The following is a 21898-nucleotide window of genomic DNA, read 5'->3' as shown; positions in this document are numbered from 1 at the left end:
TGCCACTGGCCAGCTTTGTGTCTACCTCTGCTGGCAGATACACGCAGCATCACTCATCCTGAAGAAAACTGATGTTTTAAGTCCCATTGGCAGGAGTATTGTGTAGTTTCAGATCCAAAGCACGCAGCTGCTTTAGGAAACCCCTGTTTGGGAAAATCCACCTGCACTCTTTGACCTTATTGATGGCTTCCAGCAGGGTGTAAGCATGGTAGATCATGAGGTAAGCCAACACCAGCGAGGCAGACCTGCTCACTCCGACTGCACAGTGCACTAACACCCGAGCTACAGTGGAAGAAAATAAATTAAAGTGGAGGACATTATTGTTATTCTATTAAATAATGAAACTAAGGCAACTTGACAGGTATTTACCCCCATTCGTGTTGAGTGAGTTGTGAATATACTCAGCAGTTGGCAAGAAATAGCGAGAAAGGTCAAAACTCGGCGAGTCATCAGCGGGGACTCCATAATATTCCACTGTGGCGCCATAAAAGTCATGACTTCCCTGACAGTACATCCTCCCATGAGCTGCATTCACAACATGAGTAATTCCCAGCTTCCACAGACTGTAGCGGTCGTTGGCAACTGACCTGAGGAGAAAGCACGCAGGCATAATATTTGGCACGGGACGATTGGATGAGAAACGAATATTGTGGAAGTTAACACTTACATGTTCCCAATGTAGAGGTTTGGCCAAACTTCATCCACATGGTTCCCAAATCTCTTACCTCCATACAAAACCTTCTGCAGTTCTTTTAGAGAGGCAGTGACACAAGAAACTGCACTGCTTGTATCCTGCATTTTGCTTAATTCTGTGTACACAAATAKTAAAATACTACTCCGAAAACTACCACTTTGGATGATTTATTCTCTGGATTCCCTGAGGATATAAAATGTATTTCCAAACTGTTGAGGCTTTACTACAGCCATGCTGGTACTGACATAGACAGGTGGCTCTGTTCTAAAATTAAAACACTGACCTATTTTCTTAATGTCAGGTTTAGACCACTGTGATTAATGACTTACTTTATTGCWGTACAAAAAAACAAAYAAATAAATAAATGAGCAACAGAATACATAAATTATAATACTGTTGTTCATTTTATCATTTTTTCCTATATATTCACAAGAATTTCTTAATCAAAGAAAAAAACTGAAGTTGAAACAAAGAACAAAGTAAATAGCACATCAGATCTAGACATTTACCATAAATATGGAAACAAATGACTAGCTGGTTTTAAATCCAAGTTGACTGGGAGGCTTTCTGGCCAAAAAAKAAGCACTTGCTCTAAAATTAGGCCCTGTAATAGTAGTAGTAGCTAATTTCTAGCTACCTGCATGAAAAGAAAACCCTTTCCACAATGAAAATGATTCTTATTGGATTTGATAACGTTTTTAAACCTCAGGACACTAACCTAAAAAAAAAATCATTAAATTACAACATTTTCTTGTAATTTCACAGTGTGGCACAGTTAGAAAAGCTGATGCTGGAAAAACCCTGCAGTATCAACTTTGACCACTAGGTGTCAGTGTTGATCAGCTTGAGCTAAAGCTCTTTTTTTTTTTTTAAGTGCGCATCTATTCTGCACATTAGCGCACTGGCTTGTCAACAGTAAGCTAGTCAGCGCGAATCTCGGCCAAAATGATTTCCTCCAAGCTCGYGTTGCTTCATGCTCCGCTCACAGGGTGTCGGTTAGTTTTCGAGAGATGCCGGTTAGTTAGTTAGCTGAGTGAAGGAGCTCCGTGTCACCTTCAGGTGCGTCTCAAACTGGTGAGTGACTGTTAAGGACGTGTACAGAGCAAGCTACCGCCCGTTAGCTCGATTAAGCTAGGATAGATTTCCTAGAAGACATAGATCGTAGGCGATGCTTAGATTTGTTCTCACGTTTTTGTCAGACGGAAATTGTGTTTGCTTACAACCTGACAACCCAGGTCAAGTTGCAGGATAAAAACTGAGCAACAAAAGTGGTGGTTTAAACCTCCTCTTCATCATATTTACTTACCAGTGATTTGAGCTGTTGTGGGTGGAGGATTTTGAAAAGCAATCACTCAACTCTACAAATAAAAGAAGCCTCATTGTCTTCTTATATTAAAAACTTGAGAGGATAAGTATGACGATTTAATTCATATTAATTAATGATATTTAAAGACGTTAAAGTCAGTGTTCTGTTGAAGTATCCCTTTTGATTCTTAGGATAAACTTCTCTGGTCATTTTAGGGATAAGGKTGTGTTGGGGTGTAGTTTCCAAGAAAATGATATTTCCCTCATATAGTACATACTGCTACGTACGCAAAATGGATATTAATGAGATTCGGCACTAAAAATACAGAACTTTGGTATAATTTAACAGTAATGAATGGCTTAATTTAAAAAATCAAGTTATGTAAGTAATCTTGATGATTATTCTGCAGTTTAAGAATATGGAATCAGTAATTTTCAACACCTCTTTAGTAATGTTGACATTACTAAAGGTAACTTGATCTTCAGCAATTGGCCCTGCATTACATGTWATTAAAAATGAATGGTAAAAAGAGAACTAATTTTATTCTGAGTATGTTTAGAAAATGYCGTTTTAAATGAAAAATCTGTTTTAAAGGGCCCAGCCGATTGTACTATTACCAAATATTGGCGGAACTCTAACTTGTTTTTAAAAAGAGTCTTGTTTACCTTTCTCACAAATTTTATTAAWATTGGTTATTTTCTACTTTGGTTGCCTTACATTCTTGGAGACYCATTTCCCTTCAAAAGTGGGAGTATAGGAAATTCCTACCGTTGCGTAATTGASTTTATTGCTATATTTAACCAAGAGAACACGTCAGTTTCTCCATGTGGGCATGAGTTTTGGTTGACAAATGATTGAACTTTTTTTTTCCTCTACCATTTCCTCTGAAAAATATCTGGTCAAGTTCATATGCACAACGCATTCCGGCAACAAGGCAATTCAACGTGTTTTACACGATGACGAGATAACACAATAAGCAAACAAAAGTGTATTAGTGGCAAAATAAAGAAGTCATGAAAAGTTGCGATCCAGATTAGAATTTGTCAATGTCATTATTAATCAAAGGCGACTCTAAACAAATGTTTTTTGCCTTAATTTAAAGGAACTCAGGGTTCCTCCTTTTATTCGTAAATGTGAGCGAGAATGCAATCATTGCATTTTTCTGTTGGGTTTCAAAAACTGCTATCTCACTCAAACGGCATGTTGTTTCTCTTAAGGAAGAAAGAAGCTCACAATCTCTAGTCGGTTTTAAAGAAATGTATTTATTATAAATAACCTGATCAAGTTTGCTTCTCCCTTTTAGCCTTGTTCGGTGTTGCAGACACGGTAAATACTTTGCGTTCACACTGAAGTCTCATTGTTTCAGCCTTCGGCGTGAGAAGAAAATGACCCAGCTCAGCGTCCGTCACTGGACGCCTAAACACGTAGCCAGGTGGCTAAAGGAAGAAGGCTTCTGCGACTATGTGGACCTGCTGTGCAACAAGCACCGGCTGGACGGCACCAGCCTGCTTGCCCTCAGTGAGTACGACCTGCGCTCGCCGCCTCTGGAGCTCAAGGTGCTGGGCGACATCAAGAGGCTGATGATGTCCATCCGCAAGCTGCAGAAGCAGAACATGGACGTGCTGGAGGAGCTGGGCGTCCCCTTCGACGGCCTCTCTCCGTCGAGCTCCGGGAGCAACTTGGAGTGGTTGTGCAACGGAGACCCCGGCAGGGACTGCGACAGCACCAACACGGCTCCGGTGGGGGAGGAGTACCAGCAGTACACCAACGGGAAGTACAAGCAGCAGATGAGGCGGCTGGACCCCGAATACTGGAAGACGGTGCTCAGCTCCGTCTACGTGGTGTTTGTGTTCGGGTTCACGTCCTTCGTCATGGTCATAGTCCACGAAAGGGTGCCCGACATGCGCACCTACCCGCCACTGCCTGACATTTTCCTCGACAGGTCAGCGCTCACAAATCCTGATTTTTTTTAAATTTAATTTWATTTTATTTTATTATGACACACAGAGATAATCAGCTGTGAAATGCGGCGAAGTGGGTGAAACRAGAATTTATATTTTWGATGTTACTCCTGCWGTCTTCCGTCTATTGTTGTCCTCACAAAACTCCTGATGAGGAAACTCGGCTTCAAAGAGATCACAGAGAGTTTTTAAGCTGACCTGGTCCGAGGTGCGATCTATYGTTCAAGAGCGGCTTTGAGTTTTCATGGAAATGCGCCGCCTGATCAGAGAACAGCTGATTCCAGAGAGCCGCTTCAGGATGCGTTTGGGGAAATAAAACATGCTGACGTCAGTTATTTCCCCAATTTAGTCCCATGATTTTCTTGCTAATGAGCAGCTTGAAGGAGAAGAATACTTGAAAGTAAATGTTTTCAGTCCTGTTCAGTTTTGAACCACACCCCGATTACTTCATATTGTGTTTAAATGTTTTTGTTTTCGGTCGAAAGCCTTAAAATAAATGAATATGTTACTGCAGCTGAATAAATCTCACGCAAGTACCCAGTGATGGATTTAACAAAAAATAAAASCATATCGGGATAAAATACTTTTAGATTTGTTTTGCAAACATTTCCAGTATGCTCCAGCTCACAGTGTTTATTCAAATTTGTGGTAGTGCTGGAAAAGTTCAAGGGGCGTCGACACTTTGCAAGGCCTTGTGGCTAAAGGAAAACAGAAGCACGTTCTGTCTTTTCGGTCAGGCAGCTGGTAGTAAAATAATGCTTTCAGCTTTTTTAAAGTTATTCTATTTGTCGACACAACACAGGTTCATCTCTTTTGTTTTTTGTTGAGGGCATGTCAGGTATTTTTGGTGTTGTGTTTAAAAAAAAAAAAAAAGACTTTACACTTTTCAACAGCGTGCCAAGGATACCATGGGCCTTTTCTATGGCAGAGGCATGTGGAGTGATTCTCTGTAACATCTGGCTGCTGGTTCTGCTGCTGCATAAACACAGGTAATGTAATCAATCAGTGAACAGTTTAGGTTTCTAGAAGGTGGAGGTTATAGCTTCTTTATAAGATGGATTTTGAATATGTTTTCTAGTTATTTATTTTGTTGTCATTCAAGTTGTAGATTTGTTCATTTTTATCTTTTTTTAATTATTTTTGACAGATTTAACACTTTTATCAGGATTTTAGTCTAATATTATCTAATTCAACATCAACACATAGTTTAATACTTTAAACTAATCTGGTGAAAGTTGCACATTTCTGTACTTTTTTCCTCCCACATTTACCCTGGTTTAACTCATTATAGATTGCTTTGAAGTTATTTTGTCTGCTGTTTTTCTTAGATCTAAAACCTTTTGTTTTTCCCCCTGTGGATGAAAAGTACAATAAAGACTTAAGAACATTGCCTGACAAACAATTCCCTGTTTGCGTTGACTTGCAGGTCCATCCTTTTGAGACGCATGTGTAGCCTAATGGGGACAGTTTTCATGCTGCGGTGCATAACCATGTTTGTCACCTCCCTCTCCGTGCCTGGGCAGCATCTGCAGTGCACAGGAAAGGTAAAATTGGCCCATTTTTCATCCATTTTCATCCTGTCTTAGATGCAACAATATTTGGCGGTCTCACTTCCTCCGTCATCGTAGATTTATGGCGACATGTGGGCCAAACTGCAGCGGGCCGTGGCCATCTGGAGTGGTTTTGGGATGACCCTGACCGGCGTGCATACATGTGGGGACTACATGTTCAGCGGCCATACTGTCGTCCTCACAATGCTCAACTTCTTTGTCACTGAATGTGAGTACAACAAAATATATTTCATGTACATTGCCCTCTACAATTGTTGGCACCCCTGGTAAAAATGTATAAAGAGTATTAAAATGAATTTATATTTATTGCAGTAGCAAAATCTCGTTTAAAAATAAATTGACCCTGTTGTTTTGGATTGTTATCCTGCTGAATGGACCAGATTATGACCTGTTTTCGGTGTAGAGTTTTATTCTTGACCAGTTTTAATTAAAAGTCTCTTTATGTTAGAGAGTTTGTGATGTCATGCACTCTAAAGTTCCCAGGGACTTTGGAAGAGACAGTCCCACAGCATTACAGAACCTCCGCCATACAGAACTGCAGGGATTAGAGGTTCCAAAATTATAATCACAATACCGCAAGAACATTTGCAGCATAATATTTAAAAGAAAATTTGTTATATATATATAAAATTTTATGGAATGATGAATAAGTTAACCTTCGAACAGGACAGAAAGCCTAAAACTACAGCCAGAGCTTAAATACAATGGTTTACATCAAAGCAAATTCATGTTACAATGGTCCAGTCAAAGTCCAGACAAAAATCCAATAGAGAATCTGAAAACTTTTCACTGAGCTTTAGCTATTTTGTAAAGAAAAATTGGAAAAGTTTTCATTTTCTATAAACTTTTTTTTTCCAGATATAATCAAATGTGTTTCTACAAAGTATCAGCTGGGGTGGGGGTAGTAAAATGGAATCCATTTTTGTTTTGTTTTGACAATTTCTCTTCCAACGTGAAGCATTTATGGGTGATATTAACAAATACGTTCTTCTTTTCATTCGCTCAGACACTCCACGAAGCTGGAACTTCATTCACACCTTGTCTTGGGTCCTCAACCTCTTTGGGATCTTCTTCATCCTGGCTGCCCACGAACACTACTCCATTGACGTGTTCATCGCCTTCTATATCACTACCAGACTCTTCCTTTACTACCACACTCTGGCCAACACCCGGGCGTACCAGCAGAGTCGGCGAGCCCGCATCTGGTTCCCCATGTTCTCCTTCTTCGAGTGCAACGTCAACGGGCCCGTCCCCAACGAGTACTGCTGGCCCTTCTCCAGACCTGCCATAATGAAGCGGCTGATTGGATAACTAACTGCGGCTCACCTGTTTTCTTTTCTTTTTTCTTTTTTTGTGTTTCGTTTTGTGAAGTTGCCAACTGTGACATCCTCGACAAAGACTCCCGATGTGATGCTCAGAGCCAAGCCTTCCGTTAGTTTTGGAGYCCACCTCTAACTCGCTTCATCATATTAACAGTTTTTAGGTGGTTTAGGCAAAATCCACTGTAAGCTCAGTCATGTTGTGTTTAAAAGAACACAGTGGAGTTACAGCAAGAGGGAAATCTTTTCATGTAGTAAGGATTGCATATTTTGTAGCTTCTGACACAAGTCATGCTGTTAGTTGGACACAAGTCATGCTGTTGGTTGACATTTGTGATTTTTAGGCATGGAAATGGTCAATATCTGTATTTTCTGAGATCATATTTTATTTCATTGTCTAACAAGGTCTAATTTATTAAGACATGTCATTATCAGCCAAATCCTTGGGAAGAAAACTTTTCTGCTGTCTCTGAAATACGTCTTAAGTATTCCCTTGCCAATTAAGAGATTTCACTCCATGAAAATGTTTTCAGATTTCTTGTTGCGTGTCGGTGTAATTTTAGATGAAAGAAATCTCCATGCACTATAAAATTACAAGACTAAGACCAATTTTTGTGCTTTTTCTGATATTATTCCTTTGACTTTAGTCAGTACCAAACTAACCCCTAAGAGAAATTTTACTGTATGTGTGTATATTTATTTTTTAAACGTCAATAGATATTTTTATACTTCCCCTCCACAATGTAGAATCATGTACATTGAGAGAAATGTTTACAGTTATTTTGAATTGTATGTTTGAAATACAGTGTGTTAAGTGTAGACTTTGATTTGTGCTCTTTCATTGAGAGAATGTTGTCGTTGCAGGTTATCGGAAACATGACGTATTGAACAATCCAAAATATTCTTTCATTCAGAAAGGTTGATGTGTTCAGCGCCTCATCGCTTATTTTGGTCAGTCATTTCTTTCATTAAAGAACTGGAAAACATTTTTTTTGTCTGTTGCACAATCGTTGAAAAAATGTACATTCTAGCATGACTTCATACCTTAAAGTTAAGAGGATGTGGACAGCAATTTTCAATTCTGATTAATTGAAGGTGATGTGTAGTGCTAGTTGTCTGCCATACTTTCCACCCCTTTTTTTCCTTATTTTGCCAGTCTTTATTACATTTTTGCCAATTTTTAAATCGGGTTTCTTTGAACAATTGCTCTATCACCACTCCATAAAAATAAGATTTGTGGAATTCTTAAATCACTCAATAGATTCTCACCTGGGCTGTGAGCTGGTACAGCTCCTCCAGAGTTATCATGAGCCTCTTGGCTGCTTGGATTAATGCAGTCCTCACCTGGTTAGCTGCATTTTTATAGGTTTGCAGTTGTCATATGCTTTCCATTTTTAGATAATGGACTGAACAAAGCACTGTGAGATAGATATTCAAAACTGAAATGTCTCCAGATTTTTATCCCTGACCTTTCTAGTGTGTTCCTTGGTTTTGATTATAATGTTTGCAAACAAACCTCTGAGACCTTTACAGAACACTATTTTATGCTCAAAATTCCACACAGGATGACTCTTATTTAGTAGTTACATTGTGATTTGTTGAAGTCTTTAGAGCACATGTGTCAAACTCCAGTTCTGGTGGGCCACTGTCCTGAAACTTTTAGATCTGCCTCTGCTGCACCACACCTGAACAGAATAATTAGGTCATTAGCAAGGCTCTCGAGAACTTATTTACACAAGGAGGTAATTAAGCCATTTCATTCCAGTGTTTTGTACCTGTGGCGCATCTAAAAACTGCAGGACAGCGACCCTTGAGGACTGGAGTTTTGACACCACTGCTTTAGAGTAAAGGAGTTGATCCTGCCAGATGTTATAGTTTTATTGTAGATTAACAAGATTAATTGTGGGCAAGAGAAAAAGGCAACCTTTTTAGGAGTGACCCATCCGTCATCAACTCTTATTCCCCATTTTAAATCGGTTAAACACTGATTTAAAATGCCATATTTATTTTATATGGCATTTTGAATWTAACTCAAACAGTTGTAAGATTGAATAAAAACATCTTTGGAAAARCTTAAMGCAAAACAAAAATAAAATWAAATMAAATAAATATATGGACATCTGTATTTTTTTTWAAAGCAAGCTAAAATTTCTTGCTTTTGATCATGAATCATCACATTAGCTTTATGGCTACGTATTAGCATATATTAGTTACCATGGTGACTTAGATATCTTTCTACTGCCTGTGTCCTCCAAGCAAAAATTAGTCATACAATATTTCAAAACAAAGATATTTTACATTTTATGTTGAGTAACTCGTAAAATAGATTCCTAAATTACCTAGATAAAGAGCAATTAAGTTTTCATCTCCGTCKGATTTTCATCAGGCGCTAAATTGACGGCTTTATTTTGGGGTCCTTCGGTGCCGAGGTCAACAGGGTGTCTATGCAGTATCTCCTCCATATCGTCCTTACACCGGCTGCATCCAACCTTTGCTAATCTCACCGGTAGACCGAATAGCCCTTATTCTTGGTAAGTAGTTAGCTCCTATGCATTCATTTGGTTGTGTTTTGTTTGCATATAAGCTCATTGGRGACCAGTTACCTAAATTGGAAGCTGTAAAACGCCCCCCTGGCTCACTTTCCGAAACTCCTTCATAACAGTGGGAACGACWTACTCGGACTGCGGATCATCATGGGTGAAAGCTAGCTTGATTCACGTCGAAAATGAACAAAAATAGTCCGAATRAAACCATCCGGATTGAATGAAATTGAAATTATTTGTCCATATACGTCATTTCAATGCAACATGATAATCGGTTGCTCTTCCTGTAGTAAAATCCTAGCTGATATTTTACATTTACTGTTCAATAAGTAGCACATTGGCAACATGAGAACAAGGTGTGACTTCCCCAGCAGGCTGTGTAGAGCTGGWGCCTTTCAGTTTAACCTTGACTATTTGACTTAGTCAATTGGTGCCCCGAGCTATACCGACAGTCCACTTTTATTCAAACTGTTCAGTAGATTTATGTAAAAAGGAAGCTTGTATAATCATTCATCATGTCTGTATTCCCATTACTTTTAAATTTCATTAGAAATGATGAGTGTTATGACTGTTGGTGTTTTGTGCCTTTTYGTACTTTTTAGWCGCACACAAACTTCCCTGTGTTGTTGGGATTTTATTTGATGGGCTAACATTAGGTATTGCAGAATTGTGAATTACAGGACAACTGCAGCTGTCTCAGGACAGGCCCTGTCCTGAGACATCCACCTAACCTAACAAGCAGGGCGAGGACTGTATTAATCAGAGAAGCATCTAAGAGGCCAGTGGTAACTTTGGAGGAGCTGCAGAAATCCATGGCTTAGGGAAAATATGTTGACAGGACAACTATTGGTCACGCACTTGACGAATATGGCCTTTCTCACAATGGACACACCGTGTATACAGTGATACATGGTGGTGGCAATATTATACTGTGAAACTATCAACCTTCAGCAGGATCAGGAAATGTGATCATAAAGATGGAGCTTTTAACACAAGGCAGGACTGAAAGAAAACATTACTGAGGTGCAAAAGACTTGACACTATTGTAGAAGTTCACCTTCAAGCAGGATGATTACCCTAAACATACAGCCGAGGCAATGGAAAGTAACTCTGGCTGTAGTTTGATTACAATTCATTACTTCACTTCACATTTATTCACTACATAGTGTTGGCCTAACCTTAAAATCCCAATGAAATCCATTAAAGTTTGGTAACCAATCTATGCAATTTCACAGACTAATTATTTGCTATTTTTCTCCCCCGTCTCTTCTGAAACCTTTTTCCGATAGACATAATGGCAGTTCCTCCGGCATATGCCGACCTTGGGAAATCGGCAAAGGATATCTTCCACAAAGGATATGGTAACTAGAAACAAGATGAGTCTTTTCAGGAAGTGTGCGGTGGATGCAGGTGCTCACAGTCTCTGTCTCTACAGGCTTTGGAATGATTAAGCTTGATGTGAAGACCACGTCTTCAAATGGAGTGGTAAGATGAAGTCCCAACATAGGTCCTTGTCCAGTCTTGTGGCTATGACGAGATCAGTCCGTCATGTCTGATTTACAACACAGAGAAACAGGAAGTTGTGGATTATGAATTAGAAAGTTCTAAAAACKTTGATGTCCTTAAAAACAAAAGCAACATTTATTTTATAGGATTTGTTAGAGGTTCTACGTTCTGTTGCACTGTGGATTTAGAACGTTTTCCCCAATGCATTAAACCTTTTTTTTTCTAAGTTTTGTGAAATTACGCTGAGTGGCCACTTTATTAGCTAGACTTRCGGGTACCAATTGGCTCCTCTTTTGCCGTAATTTTCTTCTCCATAGATTGATCGATCCAGCAAGGTGCCAGGAAAATTTTTTCTTGTGCTTACGAGGGGGTACCCAAAAGTTTCCAGAATGACGCTGCTACATGCGCAGTTTTCGTASTACATGATTCTGCCGCTAGTTATTTGTTCAACCACGCCTTCTCAATCAGGGTGCCCCCCTCGTATKCTTCTTCAAAAAAATATATAGTAATTTCTGAAATAATTGCCATCACGGCTAGCYTCAGATCAACACTTTATCAATCAGCACTGAAAGATAAAGAAGCTTTCCAATCYATATTGTCTTGAGCTTTTTGTAATTTTCTTTTATGTTCCTTTCAGGAATTTAAAACATCTGGCTCCTCAAACATAGACACCAGTAAGGTCTCTGGCACTCTGGAAACCAAGTATAAGTTGCCAGAGTATGGGGTGACCTTTACAGAGAAGTGGACCACGGAAAACACCCTGGGGACAGAAGTCTGTGTTGAGGATAAGGTAAATGGGGGAAACGTTGCTCCTCTTGCGATTCTTCCATCACTTTGATAAGGTTTTAAATTACTTATGGCAGATTCTTCCTTTTAACAGATCACCAAGGGACTGAAACTTCAATTTGAAAACACGTTTTCACCCAACACAGGGCAAGTTGGATTTGAATTGCATCTTATTCAACTGGAGTTTTTCCCTCTCTGTGTATTCTCAGTGTTCATCTTCTGTTGTACTGCCACAGGAAGAAGAGCGGTAAAGTCAAGGCAGCATATAAACGGGAATACCTCAACGCTGGAGTCGATGTGGACTTAGACTTTGCCGGTCCAACTATCCATGCAGCGGCGGTGGCCGGATACGAGGGTTGGCTGGGTGGCTACCAGATGACCTTTGACTCGGCCAAATCTAAGATGACTCAGAGCAACTTTGCTATTGGGTACAAGACCGGGGACTTCCAGCTTCACACCAATATGTAAGTCTCAAAATGAATAACATTCACGAACATTATGTTAACGTCTTGATTTTGTTTTAGGTGTAGATATTTAAAGGTTTTTTAACTTTCAAGTGACGCGCTCATCCTTTCATTCCCCTGACACAGAAACGACGGCTCAGAGTTTGGTGGATCYATCTATCAGAAGGTAAACAAGGACCTGGAGACGGCTGTGAACCTCGCCTGGACCGCTGGCAGCAACGGCACTCGCTTCGGAATCGCTGCTAAATACCAGTTAGACTCTAGTGCCTCCATATCAGTAAGTGCAGCTTTACCTGTAGATCTCAAATTAAAATATTGTTAAAAAGTTCATTTATTTCAGTTCAAAAAGTAAAATGTGTGTAAATGTTAATTATGACGATTCAGTTTAGACTTAGATCCCAGATAATGAGTCGTCAATCCAACTCCTGAGGGAAAAAACCTCATTTCTACACCAACAACATGGGATTATTAAAAAAATAAATAAATTCCAACTGGTTACATTTTCTGCTTTGGCAAAAACACATTGGTTGTAGTTTCTTATTGGCTCTCGCAGAACATCCTGATCCCCTTCTTTAAAAAAATTGCTTCCGCAATAAACAAATGCAGCTAAATGTGCTACCGGCTCTGAGAGTATCGCTACATGTATTTGAAGAGCTGGCTAATATTCAAAACAGTTCAAGCAACTTGTGAGTTTGAAACTGCCTATACTCATGTAGCGATGATAATATATTTGTGATACTTACAATTAAAATCGTAGCTTATCCGAAAAAAATATATATTATAGAAGGAATTTTATGGGTATTGCATTTTCAGAATGTTGCATCTGAGCATGTTAATGGAAAGCTTGGAGGAAGAAAAACCACACCAATAAGCAACAGAGATAACTACAGCCCTGAGAAATTCAGGCTTCCTACATTATCACTCAATATAATCTGTAAAAATGTGCCACATTTGTTTGATTGGCCAGTAAACTGTCCTGTCACATCTGAGGCACTGACTTGTGAATTTCTTGAATGAGGTTTGCTGAACAATCTTCTCAAAGTTGTCGCTATCCCTTTTGCTTGGGCTCTTTTTGCACTAGTTTTTCCTTTCTCTCAACTTTCCATCAATACATTTGAGAATGCAGTACTATGAACCACCTGCTATGGTTACCTTCCTTGTGGAAGTTGTTTATGATTGCCAAGTCAGCAGTTTATCCATGATAGAGTAGAACATAACACTTAATCAAAAATAACTCAATTCTTGTGTAATAGTCTAAATTTTGAGTTTTCTGTAGCTGGAAGCCATACACAAAGCACTGATTAACCTAAATAAATGCACCAGTCTTTGCTCTGGATTTCACCTTTTTGAAATTAAGAAAATTCCTGCTTCTCCTTCAGGCTAAGGTGAATAATTCAAGCTTGGTAGGAGTTGGATACACCCAGACCCTGCGGCCTGGTAAGACTCATCTCAAAGCAAGACAATTAAGATGTCTTAAAAACAATCATTCAACTTAACCCTTTGTTCAGGTATGAAGCTAAGCCTCTCAGCATTAGTGGATGGGAAGAACATCAACGCTGGTGGTCACAAGCTCGGTCTAGGCCTGGAGCTGGAGGCGTAAAGAACCGCTCCACCGTTTCAGAAGAATATCAGCAGATTCTGCGCTCTCAGCGACAGATATTTTAACGACGAGGCCAAACCAAGTAGAATCCCAATATGCAGGCACCGACGAGATGGAATCGAGCATTTCCACCAACCTCCTGTCATTGTGATTCAGCCACATGTATTTATTTATTAGCTACTTTCCCCTTCTGCCATTTTTTTCCCCCACAACAGAAAAAAAAAACCCAGCTTTAGTTTGGCAATCCCGAGTGGTTTCAGAACCTTAATATTCTGCTGCAATGTGATTATGTAGAATGTACAACTGATATTTTGCACAGTAGAATATTTAACTTTTATTTAAGCTCTTACTCCTATCTTTGCATATTTTGGTAGTGTTATACTGCCTGGTGGAATTTTGCTGCTCCTCACTCATTTCCAGTAGAGCCTTTTATTGTGGTGTATCACATTTTCTAGTTTGTCTTTAGTTGCTTGGCAATGCTAAAGTTTTCCTCATTGAATCAAGTTCTCTTCCGTTTTAGAGACGACACTAAAAGAGCAGTCTATATGTTGGCGTGTGTCTCCCTGCAAAATAAAAATCTTGAAATCAGACTGTATTCTCCGCTAATTTTTATTACAACAGGCAACTTGGTGTAATTCAAGAGGAATGTTTCACTTTAATCAGATTCACTGGCCATTGTTCAGAGGTTAGCTGTCATAAAGACCAATGTGAAAGTTCTGTGTTTAGGCAGAAACTCCCCCCAAAAATGTAACATTTATACAGCATGTGACTTTAAAATGATCCAGTTTAAAGCTCATAGTGGTTTCAAAGACATCATGGAAAACTACAGTTTGACCGCCAGCGTCAGGCCGTCTCCCACTGTGAGCATGCTCAAAGTAACCCGGATGTCTCTGTGCAGCTTCTTGTTCAGCTTGTCGATGGCAACGGTGTCGGCATCATTGGGAGACGGATTCAGAACCCTCCCACTCCACAGCACCTGAAAACGCCACAAACATGTATTACCATCCATAATAAATGGAAAAAGAACGTTCCTGTTTTCAGTGAAGCTCTCACGTTGTCGATAGCGACGATGCCTCCTTTCCTCAGCAGTAGCAGAGACTTTTCGTAGTAATTGTCATAGTTAACTTTGTCTGCGTCAATGAAGACAAAGTCAAACGTTTCGGCCTGGCCAGAAGATAGGAGTTCATCTGTTAAAGAAAAACACAAACAGTGGAAACGTGTATGTTTAGGTAGTAAGTCAAGCATAAGAAACTGATTAGGCTTTCACCCCTTACTGCTGGAGTTATTTCACTAGATGCAGCACAGAAACAGTATTGTCTGTTGTATAGCTTCAGGCAGCACAAAACCAACTATTTGTTCTCATATTTAGAGGAATTTAAGATTTTGTTCTGACTCATGACTAAAAATCTGCTATTCAAAGCCATTTTAGCCATTATTACTTATGTGGAGATGAAGCTTTATAGTGGTCGGATATAAAAGGTTAAGCTACATTTGTAACAGGTTGCGTTATGTATGAGTTACTCCTTACAACCCAGACGGGCTTTTCTGAGTTAAGCATATCTGCATATTGAACAAACAGTAAAAAAGTAATAAGTGACATGAGGACTTCCTGTGTTTAAGAAGTGAATAATTCCCAGTGACTTTCCCAACATCTGAAGTACAATCCCTGCTAAATTCATGTTATCGAAGATTTGAAGCACTATACCGAGAGTTTGCAGTGCCGGTTGAATGCGGAGATCGATTTTATGTTCAACTCCAGCCTGTAAGCAAAAATACAAACATTAAAACAAAAAAATCAGTAATCAGAAACTCATATTTACACCAGGCATATACACTTTGATTCAGTTCACCCCTTGCTTCCAGCAGATCCAGCTGTTTCATCACAACATACTGAGCAATATCAACAGAACTACAGCCTCTTTCCAATATATAGTATAAAAACAAAGCATATATGGTTGATTAAGTCCAGAATGCCACCTGCTGTATTTCAGTCATCAGAGTAGATAATTACTGTACCTCTTTCCAGAACGGTTTGCCGATATTTGTGTATTCTTCACTTATGTCACATGCTACCACAGCTCCATCCTCAGGCAAGGACAGCGCCATATTGAGAGTGTTGTAGCCGGTGTATACTCCTGTGAATACAGGGTTAATGTTGAAATGTGATAACACAATAAGTAAAAACTTCAGAAGTACGTAAGTAACCTTGTGGCTTTACAATCAGTAGTTTCCATAACCTGATAACATATTCATAACCAAGTTTCARAGTAAAGCCAAACTTTGGTGTATTTTATTGGAATGAAAAAAAAAAACAGGCACACAAAGTAGAGCCCAATTGTAAAGTTAAAGGATGTACTGCAATCATTAGCTGGCTTGTGCTAAAATGCAAACAAGCCTTTTTATGCATGTCTTTTTTATAATAAATACAAATCAAGATGCACTTAAGAAATAAAGTTTGATTTGGTCAAAACATATTTCAGAGTTCCTTCTCTTTCCRTACAGACTAACACGCTGCTACTCAGCTCAGACATCAGGGTGACTGTCTGCAGAGGTATGTCTCAGCAGGCTACACTTCTCCTGGAGAAAGCTGATTTCCTGGCAGCAGATGCATCCAAACAGGCTTTTAATCGGCTTTTGAAACGTGTGCAGCGCTGTTGGCCAGGCGGCAGCATCACAGTGGAAGGATGAAAGAACAGATTATATAAGAACGAGAGCRGGGTACTGTTTTAGACCAATTTGACTCAACTTTATGTTGATTCGTGGCCCATTATTTCTAAAGATTTAAAAGTGAATGAAATCCGGTCTGTTCAGCATGGCCACTCTTTAATATGTTCTATAAAAATTGATGCTTGAGCACCACCCACACAAATACCGGAAGAAGATTCCTACATTTCCAGAAAAAGAAAGCGGTTCCCACTTTTTATTGGTATATTTCAAAAGTATTGTCAGAAACCATTTAAGAATTTTTAAAGATTGTTTTAAAGATCCATAAAAACTGGTTAAAACAGTCTTAAAAGGGAAAACAATACAAAACAGTCTTTTTCCCCAGATCTTGGTACTTTGGCTCCTCGCTTTAGACYTGCGGTGAGGAATTCAGCAGTAAGAATTGACAACAGTTACAAATGTGAGAAACTGGTTGATGGCATAACCAGTTTCACCATCTGGAAAACTGGTGACTTCYGACTTTACCCAGATGTAGGTTTAATTTCAGCTAAAGTTAAACCCCTTCTGGGGCAAARTGACCTTAAAAAGGTTGGATGTTTTTATTGGGTCCCATATCAATTATTGCAATGAACTTTATGTTTGMGTAAAGCAGRGTTCCCTTATTTGTTGATAAATACTTGAAGACACAGTCACATCACTTCTGTACTCCATTCACTGGCTAACAGTATATTTTAAWGTTGCACCTTTTTATTTATGTGACCTTTTACACACATTACCCAAACATTACTGACCAACATCTTCCCTAGGTCAAAGTTCAAACAGTGTGGTAACCATTCATTTGCAAAASTTGGTCCATACCTGGGAAATTCATGGCCTTTTAAATTGCTTACCATTAATGATCTATTCCTGTTTAAAGCTAAGCTAAAACACATTTGTTTAGAGTGGCTTTTAGCACATGGTAGCACTACGAAACTTATGTTAATTTGTTTTTAATCTGTCTTTATTCTAGTYTGTTACTTTAGTCGCATTTTAATTCTGGCTCTAATAGAAAGCACTTTGACTCAGTAGTGACTGTTGTGAAGTGCTGTACAAATAAAAATGCATTTTTAAGATGTTTAAAAAAAAACAACAACCTTGTATTGTGAAGTGATCCGCCTGTCATAGAATAGTGTCAAAAGCCATAAGAAATCCTGTAACAGTTTTCCACAAAACTTGCATYGTGGCAATACATRATTTTTAACCTCACAGTTTGTCATCAAGGCAAGAGAAAGTGAAACTAATTTGGACGCCTACTTACCAATCTCCAGTACCTTTTTGGCTTTAATTAGTTTAGCCAAATTGGCCATGAACTGCGCCTGCTCACAGGCAACCATCATGAAGTTCCAGGAGTCCTGCATCGTCCTCTAAAAGCAGCGAACAGAAACTGATCACATACAATTTCCCGAAACCTGATTGTATCTGACCACACAGAACTCACAAAAGCAGTACTCCAATACTGACCAGCCGGAGGCTTTTCAGAACCGGATGTTCCCTCAGCGAATGATTAAGCACATACTGCATCAGTGGGTTGTCTTTTCCCCCGACGTGACTTTTGGAGATGCTCATTCTGAATGATTTCTTTTTTCCTGAGGGCAAACATGAAACAATAAGGATCTCAAGAGTCCAGACCCCATGGAATTGCAGTCTGGTGTAGGGGCTGTTATTAAATTGAGAAGTAATCCAGGGTAAATGACCTCAGAAGGGAAATGCAATTTAAGTATTTGAAGCAACAGACGCTGCTATAAGACGACATACAAAGGAAAAAATTATGTGATTTAATGTTGTAGCTTTAGTGAAACATAATAGGTTGACAAGAGATTTTTATCTGACATAGAACATTGAGGAGAGTCATAAAGAAACCAAGAAAAACTAAATGGGCGGTACGCAACAAATCTTAAAATTTAATAAGATACACACTACACATGAAAGTTATCTTGACTGAATAATTTAGCTTTTACTAAGTGCAGCATTTGTTTTGTATAGATCTGTTTCTCAAATCCATTTACTGGGACATCTTTCTCTCCTAGCACAATGGACAACAGAAAAGGTTCAGTTAAAAAGTGAAATATATACACACAGTGAAATATGCTTTATTAAACTATAATAAAGTTTAACATATCAAATAGAAAAATTCAAGGGGTAAGTAATTATTTTGAAACAGGATATTTCATCAAAGTTTAAACAGTTGTCTCAGATTAGGTTTGAGGAGTCATCGCATTTATATAAAAAAAAATTTTATTACTTCAAAAACCCAGTTACACTAAAACGGTTTTCTCCTTAACCTTGTTTTTTTTTTATACCCTAAATAAATTAACATTTGAAAATATAACACACATTCACACACACCACCAGTCTAATCCTGAAGGATTTCTTCTCTTTTGTTATTTTTGTTGCACTTAAATTAGATCAATRAATTASAATATGGACCATTTCGACTTTTCCCTCCAACTTGTGCACACACACGCGCTCGCGCAAACCTGTTCCTGGACGGKWACCTGGAAAGCCTTTGTAAATCTCAGACTGTATTTACATTATGAAAAAGAGCCGAACCTCTTCGCTCTTACCAAGGACATATCCTGCCACGAAAACAACCCCGACGGCGAGAGAGCCAACCAGAGCCTCTTTGGAAATATTGCGATAAGACATGTTTGTAAAGAGTGAACAAATATCCACGCAGGATTACACAGCAGGGCAGCGCAGGCTCTTCCGTGTTGCCTCRGCTACTTTACCGTAATACTGTCAGGAAAATACGACGCGCATAAGATGCAAAAGAGCATAATTAACTGATGTTCTCGCCTGTTGATGCATGTGCTAAAGGGAAATGATGCCCAAAAATGTTAATCATAAGGAATGACAAAAGGGAATTATTATGCAATCGAATGARCAAGGTAGCGTTGCTGGCTGCAAAGGCAKGACATAAAGCGTGAAACGTAGCTCAGTCATGTAAACAATATTTAACTCACCACTTTTAAAGTCAGGAAACCTCCTTCCCTGGGCTGCAATTACTGAGGCGATTCCTTCTCAAATGAGCCCWGAAAACCGGGTAAGTCACGTGTGTCTGACAGTGATCATGTGATCCCCTCAAGCTTTTGTGATAGGACTGTAAAGAACAGACGCCCCCTGTCAGAACCGAGGTTCTCTGCAAATTATTGGCCCATTTAATAGAAAACATTTGTTTAAGGTTTTATGATGCTGTCCAGATGTTGGGGGACAGGAGAAGTTATAAGAAAAGTCTTGTTTAAGGACTTTCATTATGAAAACCTAATATTTACATCTCTTTTTCTAAATTAAATTCTCAATGTATTCAGTGTGAGATGGGCAGCTTGTATAAATTCTCCCAGGGATTTCATTTCATGCTGCTCAACCTGYATCATTGGCCAATAGCGTGGACACACATATTGTTTTCTTTTCAGCCACGCCTTACTTTTTGTACATTTAACAAACAATTATTTTGSGTGTGACACATCAAATGCATAAAGTGTTTGAGCGGAGGAACTGGTTGGTGGTGCTACTAGTTTAGACATCTAGAAATCTGGCGACTTCTGACTTTAACCAGAAGTCGGTTGAGCTTTTAGTTGGCTTCTGGCTAAAGTTAAACTCTTTCTGAGTGAAAGTGGCATTGGAAAGGCTACGGATGACCAACATCTTCGCCAGGTCAAAGTTCAAGCAGTGTGGTGACCATTCGTTTGTGAAAGCTGTGAAATTCATGGCATTTAAATTGCATTACTTTGTGTCTGTCACATCAGATACATTAAAGTTTGAGTTTGTGACATTTCTCTAACAAATAAAATGCAAATGTAACATTAAGTATTTATGTATAGTGGATAATTATGAAGTGGAAGGAAAATATTGCATGGCTTTAATTTAAATATATATGATATATTTATATATGGCAGTCATTTGTTGCCAGGCCCATTTATTCTGATACCTCTAAATGAAATCCAGTACAACTAACTGCCAAACTGACAAGTAGCATCCACTTAAGTATAATTAAATCTCAGAATAAATCCATCTGTTTCGCCAAGTTTTTCCTCCCACTAAATTTTCTATTAGTTTACTTGGGTTCAACACCTGCTAAATGCCCGCTTCTTCAACAATGACCTTTTGTGTTTGAACAACTTTAATATCAGCAGTTTCATGCTTGTGTGGGCCATAATAGTGTATCAGAAATTCACTGTTAGCACTACGTAATGTTTTAGTTTTCTGAGAACTGGAATTTTGTGTTTTTCAGTCACTGGAAGCCACAATAAAAGTTAAGACTTAATTATATCACATATTAAATGTATAGAATAGGTTTAACTTTTTAAAATCGAATTACAGAAATAAATCAAACCTTTTGATGTTTGTAATTTATTGAGATGCAACTGCATTAACTACTTCTACCTTAAGCTCAGTTGAAAAATCTTGAAATAACCCTGAAAGCAATGAGTCCACTAAAGATAAACATTAAGTAAAAATTGGGTTTAAGCTCGTTTACTAATATTCCTTTCCGCTGCTCGAAAACATCTTCCCAAGATAATATCTTCCCTGAGGAAGAAAACTGCCTTCTGTCTCGCTGAAACATTAAGTTGAGGTGCTACTTCCTTCAATCACCACACGGGGGCGCTGCAGCATTAGCAGCCCTTCCGCCTGCAATGCACACAAATGCTAGGGAAGGAGGCAACGGGTAGGTAAGTTGTTTAATTATGTTTACTCCCAAAAAGTAAAACGGAAACAAACTGGACTAGAAATATAAGAAACCCGTTACAAGCTGAGGACAAGTCAGGCAAAGAAATGGTGAGAATCTGCGGGAACTGGAAAAGAAACAATGGCTGCAAAGTGACATGATTAGTAAATGAGAGCAGGTGTGACTAAAACGAACGGAGTTCCGGGCTGCTAACAAAAGAAAATAAATGTAATAAATTACATGAAGACAAACGGAACCACCAAAATACAAAGATATCAAAAAAGGGAATAAATCCACAGACTGTTCATCCACCAATCTCTGAACTTACTGAATACAAAAAAATATGCTTCTGCAACCTTTGGTGTATTGCTTTCTGTACAAATATTTATACACAAATATATCAAAAATACTAAACGGTTCTCACCACGAACTGCTTTGAATACCTCCATGAAACGACGAGAAGTTCAAACTTGTCATGTAGAGAAACTCGATTAATCTTTTAAAGTTCGACTGCCCCCTTCTGGTTAAATATACGAACCGAGTCACTGGAATTTTTCTTTACGTTTTAAAATTCTGGAATTACTCCCATTAAACAAATAGTAGACTTTGTGCGCCATAATCTAAAAACTACATTACTACATTACTTTCTCACATGTGCTTTGACTTTGTGCATCAGTAATGTTTTTCTATCCTGATTTTATTTAGTTCGTAATGTATGTGATTTATTATGTTAACTATTACTAGTTCCCTACAGTTCTTAAAATGGGCTGAATCATTTT

At 38.7% G+C, this 21898-nt stretch overlaps 4 protein-coding genes and 1 long non-coding RNA gene across 11 annotated transcripts in view; 3 read left to right on the top strand and 2 right to left on the bottom strand.

The window, feature by feature from the left end:
- LOC103481478 (dual specificity protein phosphatase 13-like) overlaps positions 1–953 on the bottom strand; it is an 18202-nt gene extending 17249 nt beyond the window's left edge. Inside the window, exons 1-3 of the mRNA XM_008436949.2 lie at positions 668–953; positions 370–587; positions 1–282 (exon numbers count right to left, since the gene is read on the bottom strand). Coding sequence (XP_008435171.1) covers positions 77–282; positions 370–587; positions 668–798 — 555 coding nt within the window. The 5' untranslated portion in view covers positions 799–953 and the 3' untranslated portion in view covers positions 1–76. The remainder of the gene's footprint in view (positions 283–369; positions 588–667) is intronic.
- A 628-nt stretch (positions 954–1581) lies between these two features.
- On the top strand, positions 1582–7837 carry samd8 (sterile alpha motif domain containing 8). Of its 2 annotated transcripts, none has more exons than XM_008436945.2 (6): positions 1582–1753; positions 3367–3942; positions 4855–4950; positions 5388–5505; positions 5590–5740; positions 6539–7837. In XM_008436945.2, exons 2-6 carry the CDS (start codon positions 3386–3388, stop codon positions 6841–6843), a joined length of 1227 nt encoding a protein of 408 aa, XP_008435167.1. In that variant the 5' UTR covers positions 1582–1753; positions 3367–3385; the 3' UTR covers positions 6844–7837. The 2 variants fall into 2 exon arrangements, with proteins under 2 accessions (XP_008435167.1, XP_008435166.1); XM_008436944.2 differs by having other exon boundaries at positions 1582–1768.
- A 1428-nt stretch (positions 7838–9265) lies between these two features.
- Positions 9266–14338, top strand: LOC103481475 (voltage-dependent anion-selective channel protein 2-like). Its single transcript, XM_008436943.2, has 9 exons — positions 9266–9382; positions 10684–10755; positions 10830–10879; positions 11538–11690; positions 11781–11833; positions 11923–12150; positions 12277–12427; positions 13530–13587; positions 13659–14338. The coding sequence occupies exons 2-9, from the start codon at positions 10689–10691 to the stop codon at positions 13748–13750; spliced, it is 852 nt and encodes a 283-aa protein (XP_008435165.1). The 5' UTR covers positions 9266–9382; positions 10684–10688; the 3' UTR covers positions 13751–14338.
- Positions 14339–14341: 3 nt separating this feature from the next.
- Positions 14342–21621, bottom strand: LOC103481472 (catechol O-methyltransferase domain-containing protein 1). 4 transcript variants are annotated; one of them, XM_008436937.1, is made up of 7 exons: positions 21544–21621; positions 17915–18039; positions 17712–17817; positions 15767–15885; positions 15456–15510; positions 14804–14937; positions 14342–14726 (listed from the first exon to the last, which is right to left on the bottom strand). In XM_008436937.1, the coding sequence occupies exons 1-7, from the start codon at positions 21566–21568 to the stop codon at positions 14574–14576; spliced, it is 717 nt and encodes a 238-aa protein (XP_008435159.1). In that variant the 5' UTR covers positions 21569–21621; the 3' UTR covers positions 14342–14573. The 4 variants fall into 4 exon arrangements, with proteins under 4 accessions (XP_008435159.1, XP_008435160.1, XP_008435158.1 ...); XM_008436938.2 differs by lacking the exon at positions 21544–21621 and adding an exon at positions 19417–19520; XM_008436936.2 differs by lacking the exon at positions 21544–21621 and adding an exon at positions 19018–19169.
- The window catches only part of LOC103481474 (uncharacterized), a 97250-nt gene continuing 96388 nt past the window's right edge, over positions 21037–21898 (top strand). For all 3 annotated transcript variants that reach the window (XR_536307.1, XR_536305.2, XR_536306.1), the window contains exon 1: positions 21037–21123. This is a non-coding gene — a long non-coding RNA (uncharacterized LOC103481474). The remainder of the gene's footprint in view (positions 21124–21898) is intronic.

This window comes from Poecilia reticulata, linkage group LG19 (genome assembly GCF_000633615.1).
Source record: "Poecilia reticulata strain Guanapo linkage group LG19, Guppy_female_1.0+MT, whole genome shotgun sequence".
In the NCBI taxonomy this organism is placed as follows: domain Eukaryota; kingdom Metazoa; phylum Chordata; class Actinopteri; order Cyprinodontiformes; family Poeciliidae; genus Poecilia; species Poecilia reticulata.
Note: the sequence above shows the minus strand (reverse complement) of the source record. Positions and strands in the feature narration are given on the sequence as shown.

Excerpts from the sequence above, each read along its gene's own strand:
- samd8 (XM_008436945.2), top strand. The coding sequence starts at position 3,386 with ATGACCCAGCTCAGCGTCCGTCACTGGACGCCTAAACACGTAGCCAGG. Across the intron at positions 3,943-4,854 it reads CCTGACATTTTCCTCGACAG|CGTGCCAAGGATACCATGGG; the intron begins GTCAGCGCTCAC and ends ACTTTTCAACAG. Across the intron at positions 4,951-5,387 it reads CTGCTGCTGCATAAACACAG|GTCCATCCTTTTGAGACGCA; the intron begins GTAATGTAATCA and ends GTTGACTTGCAG.
- LOC103481472 (XM_008436936.2), bottom strand. The coding sequence starts at position 19,099 with ATGTCTTATCGCAATATTTCCAAAGAGGCTCTGGTTGGCTCTCTCGCC. Across the intron at positions 18,040-19,017 it reads CGTGGCAGGATATGTCCTTG|GAAAAAAGAAATCATTCAGA; the intron begins GTAAGAGCGAAG and ends GTTTGCCCTCAG. Across the intron at positions 14,938-15,455 it reads ACCGGCACTGCAAACTCTCG|ATGAACTCCTATCTTCTGGC; the intron begins GTATAGTGCTTC and ends TTTCTTTAACAG.